Genomic DNA, 7427 nt, shown 5'->3' on the forward strand with positions numbered 1-7427 from the left:
ATGGGGCTGGAAGGGGGGGAAATCCCATTCCATGGGGCAGGCTGAGCTCCAGGAGGGAACGGTGAGCGGGAGGAACATGCCCAGGCAGGCTCAGTGCCAGTGTGAGGGCTCGGGGACAGCGGTGCCGGACGAGGAGGGACAGGAAAGCGTGACCGGCAGCGTGTGCCGGGGGAAGCGCAGAGCCCCGCTCTCCGCCCCCAAACCCCCGCGATCGGCTGGGGCCAGCGCCCTGGCAGGACCCCGGCTGGGGACAGGCTGGTGGCCCCGGCGGGGCTGGGTGGCTGTGGCAGGTGGCTCTGCCCCGGGAAGGGGAGGAGGCTGGCGACACTCCCAGCCCGGCCGGCATCCCTCCCCGCCGGCTGTGATGCTCAGTCCCGGCTCAGCCTGGCAGCGGCGCAGGCAGGGAGGGCACACGAGGTGAGTGCGAGCCTCCTTCCCACGCCTTGTGCCCCACTCCTCTCCCTGTCCTTACACCCCTCCCTAAGGTAGGACCCCTAAGTCGTACCCCATCTGTGGGTCTCCTCCTGGGATAAACCCAGATCTTGTCCTAAACCTCCGAAATTCAGCCTACTACTTGTCTTAAGTCAGGAAGGCAGCCAGATCCGACCTCAAACCAGTGGACTCGTGGCTGCTCAGCCTCTTCTTCTTCCTCCTCCTCCTCCTCCTCCTCCTCCTTGCAGCTGGGTCTCATCCTGGGAGGTGCACCCCGAGTTAAGGGTTACCCGTTTGGGAGGGGGATCAGCTGCCTCTGCACGGGGCAGAGCTGCTGGTGCAGCAGGCAAGGGGTGCTCAGGAGCTGGTGGGGGACAGCATGGGTACCTGGGGGGACCAGGTGTCCCAAAGGATGGCATACGTGGGGGACTGTGTCCCAGTGTCCCTTCCTGGCCATGCCTGCTCTGGGGCCCCAGCAAGGTGTGAAGGTGCACAGGGGAGCCCAGAGGGGCTGGCAGAAGAGCACCGTGCCAAAGGAGGGATGGCAGGTCAGAGGAGGTCTGGCACCCAAAGAGAAGGGAAATCCCCGGAGAGGTTTAGGGCAGCAACCCCTCAAGATGGGTTCACAGTGATCTGTGGGAGGCTGTGCCGGATATGTGCCCACCATGGTCACACATCCTGAGGAAAAGCAGACTTTGAACCCAGCCCTCCTGGTCCCTCAGGACAGCTGTGTCCCTACACTGTCCCCAGCCCTGGGGAGGAGACGGGGGTAGGCAGAGCCCTGGGAGCTTTATCTCTTCTATGGAAGGACTGAAATTTAGGGAGAAGGCTACTGGGCATGCAAATGGTTTGGCCACCCTGCTTTGTGGCAGAGGAGATGCTTTGAGGACCAGTTTGGGGTCACACCTCGGCTGTGAAGGCAGCTTCTTCTGAGTCTCCCTGTCCTTCCCTGCAGCCTGCGGAGGACATGGACGAGAAGAACCGGACGGAGACCTGGCACGAAAGCCTGCAGGCAGTGCTGAATGCCTTAAACCAGACCCTGCACGGGGCCATCCCCTGTCCCGGCCAGGCCCCGGGCAGCGCGGCGGGGGCCACGCGCAGTGACCGCGCCGGCCACGCCGGCCGCAATGACAACGCCTACATGTACATCCTGTTCGTCATGACGCTCTTCGCAGCCACCGTGGGCAGCCTCATCCTGGGCTACACCCGCTCCCGCAAGGTGGACAAGCGCAGCGACCCCTACCACGTCTACATCAAGAACAGGGTCTCCATGATCTGAGCCCGGCCCGCGCCTTGTCCCCGGGGAGCCGCTGGGCTTGGGGTCACCTTGCTCTGCACACCCCGCTCGCTGTGGGGTGTGACAGTGCTGCTGGCCTCAAAGCTGCTGAGAACCCCCCAAAGCTGCTGAGAACCTCCCAAAGCTGCTGGGAACCCTCACCATGGAGAAGCTCAGTCCTGGTGGAGCAGCACCGGGATGTCCTGGCTGGCAGGAACTGGAAGAATGTGACCTACAAGCAGGTCCTGTTCCTGCAGACCCACCTTGGCTGCACTGTGGGCATGAGGATGGAAGAGGCAGCTCTTTTCCCACCGTGGCCTGCAGGGGCTGGCAGGAGCTTTCAAGGAGAATATTTCCCTATTTCCCTCCTCAGATCAGCCAGCGGTGACCTCCCTGGGCTCCCAGCAGCTGTGACAGTGGTTAGCGGGTTTTTCTGGTGCCAAAACCCTGTAATGTCTGAGCTGGGCTGGGCCCTGCTTTTCTGGCAGGGAATTAAAGGAGGTGGTGGGTTCCAGGGGACTTGTGTTTGCTTCTCCTCCGAGCAAAGTTGGTGTTTGGGTCAATCCACAGGGCACCATTCTATGCCAGAGCCCAGGGATGCTGAAAGGGCCAAACTGCTGCCTGTGTGCTGCCAAGGTGGATTCAAGGGCAGCATCCCAGCCTCCAGGATGGGACAAGTGCCCAGCTGGCTGCTTTGTCCCCGTTGCTGTCCAGGCAGCTGCTGGAGCTGTGGGCACGCTGTGAGCGTGGCCCGAGGCTGGCCGGAGGCGTGTGGCTCCAGGCATCTCCCAAGGTCTCTCCTGGCTCCGGATGGCGATGCCGGAGTCTTTCCTGCTTCCTTCCTGCTGTCAGCTGTAGCTTTGGCCTTTTGTACCGCAGGTCCCAAATGTGTTTTCCATGGGGTGAGGGCGCAGCGGTGGACGGGAAGGGGATGTTCTTGGGTCCTGCTGGGTTCCTTGGCTTTCACTCGGCTATTAAGCTGGCCACTGTGGAGTGGCCAGTGTCCAGGACAGTAAATGTCCCTGTCTTTCCAAACAGGCTGTGGGGCAGCGCCAGTGACCCAGTGTCTCACACGTCCTAACCTGTTCATAATGGCATAATGAATGTCTTTAATTGCAGCTAGATTAGCTGGCCCATAGGGGCCTTTCCGCCTGCATTCCAAGGTTAAACAGAGTTGCAATCCTGAGCCCAAACAGTGACGCCAAACCCTAATCCAAAAAAGAACAGTGGATGTGAGCGTGTTTGGGGTAGGGCTGGAAACCTTGGCACCGGAGGCATGGGGACGGCAGCAGCTTAGCGACCAAATTCCTGATTTGCCATGCCCTTGGCTTGGGCACAAAACCTGGAGCAGCGAGTTCTGGAAAGCCCATTCTGGGGCTGATCCCAGTGGGATCCCTGAGCCAAGCAGGGCTTTTTGGGGCACAGGTGTCCTCCGGCACCTGGCACGAGGGGGAAGTAGCTCAAGAGGCTTCACTTTGTTTATCTTGCACCTGCAGAGCTGGGAAAGGAAAATAAACCCTTTATCTGCAAATAAATCAGGGGCCAGGTGGAGACAGAGACACACACTATGCTGATCCTTTTTCCTCCACCTCCCCGGGTTTGTCCTCCTCTAACACCAGCCCCTCCAGCGGGATGAGCCGTGGAACAGCCAGGTCTGGGATGTGGGACCCTGCAACGGGATGGGGGTTGGATGGTGAGTGTGGTACCCCAAAATCCCTCCAGTGATGTGCAATTCTTGCTGTTCCCACTTTTGGGAGAGAGGGATGAATCTGGTGAATCTCTTCTAATGCTGTGACACAAAGGAAAAAATCCTGTTGAAAGATAACATATCATAAAAATTTGGAAAAAAAAATGCTGCTGTTCCCTAATCCAGAAGATTCTGAGGGTGAAAATCCCTCCCACAAGACACAGCTCCTGCAGCAATGGTTACTCACCCGATCTGCGATCCATTGGCAGCTCCGCTGTCCATCCATCCCTGCTGGTAAATTCGGAACAGGGCAGGGCTGGGCTGTGGGGACGCCCCGGGTGCTCCTACCCTGGAGCCGCCGGCTGGATGCCACCAGACTGGGTGACAAGATGCCACTGCCACCTTGTGGCAGCTGCCTCAGGGTCCCGGTGTCACATGCCCGGGACACCCCGGCACCCTGGGGCAAGAGCATCAGTGTTAGCTCTGTCTCCTGTCTGGCTGTCCTTGTCCCCATGGCTGCCCCAGCTCCAGCCTGGCTGGGTGTTCCTGGGATCCGTGATCTGGGGCAGCTTGACAAAGAGGGCTACAGAAATAGGGATATATGAGGGAAGGATGGATTTGGGAGCCTCCTGAGTTGGGTTTGCTTCAGGAGCCAGGGGGAGGATTTTGCAACTATTTAGATGTTTATCCCAGAGCTCAGAGATTCTTCCTGGGAGCCGATGGGCTCTGGCCTCACGTCCCTGGACTGCAGCCCCAGGAGCACACGATTCCTGGGTCACACTCACAAAGCTGTTGTTAACAGCAAGGAGATGTTAGAACACAGAGAGAAGAGCTGGGAGTGTGCTGGTCTTGGCTCAATCCCTAAATCCAGCTGAGCAAATTGTAGCTGACTACATTTGGGTTTTAAGCAATGCAGCCAGGGAAAAAAACAACGCTCCTGGGAGGCTAATTTATATAAGGCTTTTTTTGTTGGAACACATCAATGGATCACGGGTGAGACGCTGTCTGGTACTTGTATATCAAAATGTGTGGGAAGTTTGGGCTGACCTTGGCTTAGCTGATCAATGGTTGGATTGTTGGAGCAGCGGGAATCACAGGAGCCTGTTCCTGGGACTGCTTTGATGCTGGGCATTCCGATAAGGAATGCACGAGGTGAAATGATAGCGGCTCAGGGTGAGATCAGGGAATGCCGAGCTGCCAGCACGGGCTGCCTCGGGTCATTCAGGTTTGGAACAGGACATTTGGAATTGCTCAGCCTGACTGGGCAATGGGAAGCTGTGTTCCAGGGGAGCTGCTCCTCCAGGAGAGCTGTCAGTGCTCTGTGGGGAGCGGGTGCTGGCCAGGGAAGAGCTGCTGTCCCCTCAGGAGTGTTGAGCCAGGCTCACATCACCAGTGCTGCTGTGCAGCCTGAGGGACAGAGGGGTCACGACGGGGAAAATTGATTTTGGGAATCCAAAAATTTTGGGAATCCGGGAATGGTGAAGGGAGCTGCTCCTGCCGTCCCTTTGGGACCAGAGCAGAGGTTTTTCCTGTGGCTCTGACCTGTATGTTACAAACTGCTTTTAAAGCATATTTAGAGTGCTCTGCTCCCGAGGAAGCTAAGGAGTGTGCTGTGGTGCCAGAACGTGTGGGATCAGGCCTTCCCAAAGCTGACATCTTGAAGCATCGAGCCAGGGGCAGTTGCAGAACTTCAAAAGCCATTTCCTAATGCCAGTAGTCCCTGCTGCATCCTTCCCATCCTTGCCACCTGTGCTCTGTGTCCATGCTCTGCCTGAAGAGCGCCTGCACTCCATCAGGACAAAGCCTTCCCCTGCTGTGACCCCAGATCTGCTTAAAACCCGTCATTCCAGCCCAAAAAGGCACCTGTGCCGCTGGCCTGTGGTGACAGGTCAGCAGGGATGTCCTCACTGCCTGCCTGGAGCATTCCACTGCCTTCCCAACAATCCATGGCTCTGGGAGGGAAGGGAAAGCTGGACTTGCTGTGTCATTACCAGGGAACCCAAAAGGCCTGCGAGAACTAATGGGGTGTTCTGGAGACATAAATAATACACAAAAATTGTGCCCCAGAGCCAGGGAGTGCACAGTGCTGAGAGGCTCAGCCACCAGCTGCAGGAACACACTGGGGTCATGCCACACGACCCTGGCTCTCTGCAGAAATTGGGAGTGGAAAAGTAACCTGCAATGTCATGGGGGCTCCAGGCTGTTTGTACACGATGTGGAATAAACTGTGCAGATTGCCATGGAAACGCTGGGTTCCTCCCCAGGCTCCCGGCAGCTGTGAGATCACGGGGCTGATCCCGTTTGTTGTGCGAGGATTTGGGCTGTGGAACCAGACCCCTGAGGATGCTAACGGGATGGGACAGATGTTTCTAATTCTGATGTGTGCCTTAGCCCTTCTTGTGGGCTGATCCCGTATCGTGGGCAGCAGGGAAGGGAGATTCTGCCCCTCTGCCCCTGTACTCAGGTGAGACCCACCTGCAGAGCTGCCCCAGCCCTGGAGCCAGCAGCAGGAGGATGTGGAGCTGCTGGAGAGGGTCCAGAGGAGGCACCAGGATGATCAGAGGGATGGAACCCCTCTGCTATGAGGAAAGGCTGACAGAATTGAGATTGTTTAGCCCAGACTAGAGAAGCTCCATGGTGACCTGATTGTGGCCTTCCAGTAGCTGAAGGGAACCTACAAGAAAGACAGATTTTTTTACAAGGACCTGGAGTTCCAGGACAAGTCTGCCTCAAAACGAGAGAATGGGTTTAGAGAGTAGGAGGGAATTATTTGCCCAGAGAAGCTGCCCCTGGATCCCTGGAAGTGTCCAAGGCCAGGCTGGATGAGGCCTTGACCAGCCTGGCATAGCGGGAAGTGTCCCTGCCCATGGCAGGGCTGGGGCTAGAATTGGTCGAGTCTCAGATGTGCCTCTGGGTTTGCTCGTGGCTGCAGGAGTGATGCCTGCACAGTGCCATAGTCCCTTGTGGGTGCTCACACTCCTCAGGCTCCACTGGGAGAAGCCATTCCCTCCTGCTGAGCCCTGCCATGGTCCCTGCTGGCCCTGGCAGCGCCCAGCACACGAGCTGGCGCCTGCCAGCAGCCTGGCAGCCCTTCTCCTCCCAGCCTGGCCCCCATCCATCGCTGGCAGCCCGGCCTCTCCCTGGCTCCCGGTCCCCGGGCTGTTTGCTGCTGCTCATTTTGCTCCGCGCGTGCTGCACCTCAATCAGGCGAAACGATGCACGAGGGTGGAAACATAGAAACCTTGGCTTTCCTTCACTCACAGATTAATTGCTTGTGTTCTGGCTTCTTTTTCCACCACCATGAGGGCTGGAAAATTTGTTGCTAGCAGCAGATGAAAAGAGATGCTTGTGCTGGCAGGCAGAGAGCGTGGGGAGGCCCTACAATCCCCCCGGAGTGCCTGGGAGAACTGTGCACACTCCAGTCATGCCAGCAGATGGGACCGGGTTTAACTTTCCTGGAGCAAGATAATCAGCTTTAAAAATTCTTCTGGAGGCTGATTAACCCTCGAATACCCTCAAAACCCTTAGTTGTCATCTCCCACGAGGTCAGTGTTTTCTCCAGGCCAACACAGCAAATCTCCATCAGCATGATATAAGTGTATCCCCATAATCTTTTTCCATGATTGCCCTGCTCTGGAGCTGCTCAGGCTGCCTGGCATCTGCCATGGGGTGCCTTGGAGCTAGAGATCCAAAGCCTTCTCTCAGGGAAACATATGGGAGCTAATCATCACTTCCCGAGGTGGGGTGCACTAGTGAGATCCTGGGAAGTACCAAACCCCTTGTGCTGCAGTTATTCCTAGTAAGGAAATAAGTTTTATCCTCCACGAGATTATTTTGTTCTCCAGGGTAATAATCATGGAGGAGTGCTCACATGGGAGAGAAGGATACTTCTCCCATCTTTCATCTGTTTCAGGCTCCAGGGAGAGCTCAGAGCCCCTGCCAGGGCATAAAGGGGCTCCAGGAGAGCTGGAGAGGGACTGGGGACAAGGCATGGAGGGACAGGACACGGGGAATGGCTTCCACTGCCAGAGG

General features: G+C 57.3%; 1 protein-coding gene across 1 annotated transcript; it reads left to right on the forward strand.

The window, feature by feature from the left end:
* Positions 1 to 376: 376 nt before the first annotated feature.
* KCNE3 (potassium voltage-gated channel subfamily E regulatory subunit 3) lies at positions 377 to 2224 on the forward strand. Its single transcript, XM_014888714.2, has 2 exons — positions 377 to 417; positions 1388 to 2224. The coding sequence occupies exon 2, from the start codon at positions 1400 to 1402 to the stop codon at positions 1709 to 1711; it is 312 nt and encodes a 103-aa protein (XP_014744200.1). The 5' UTR covers positions 377 to 417; positions 1388 to 1399; the 3' UTR covers positions 1712 to 2224.
* The last annotated feature ends 5203 nt before the right edge of the window (positions 2225 to 7427 follow it).

The sequence above is a fragment of the Sturnus vulgaris genome, chromosome 2 (assembly GCF_052056855.1).
Source record: "Sturnus vulgaris isolate bStuVul1 chromosome 2, bStuVul1.hap1, whole genome shotgun sequence".
Taxonomy (NCBI): Eukaryota; Metazoa; Chordata; class Aves; order Passeriformes; family Sturnidae; genus Sturnus; species Sturnus vulgaris.

Excerpts from the sequence above, each read along its gene's own strand:
- KCNE3 (XM_014888714.2), top strand. The coding sequence starts at position 1,400 with ATGGACGAGAAGAACCGGACGGAGACCTGGCACGAAAGCCTGCAGGCA.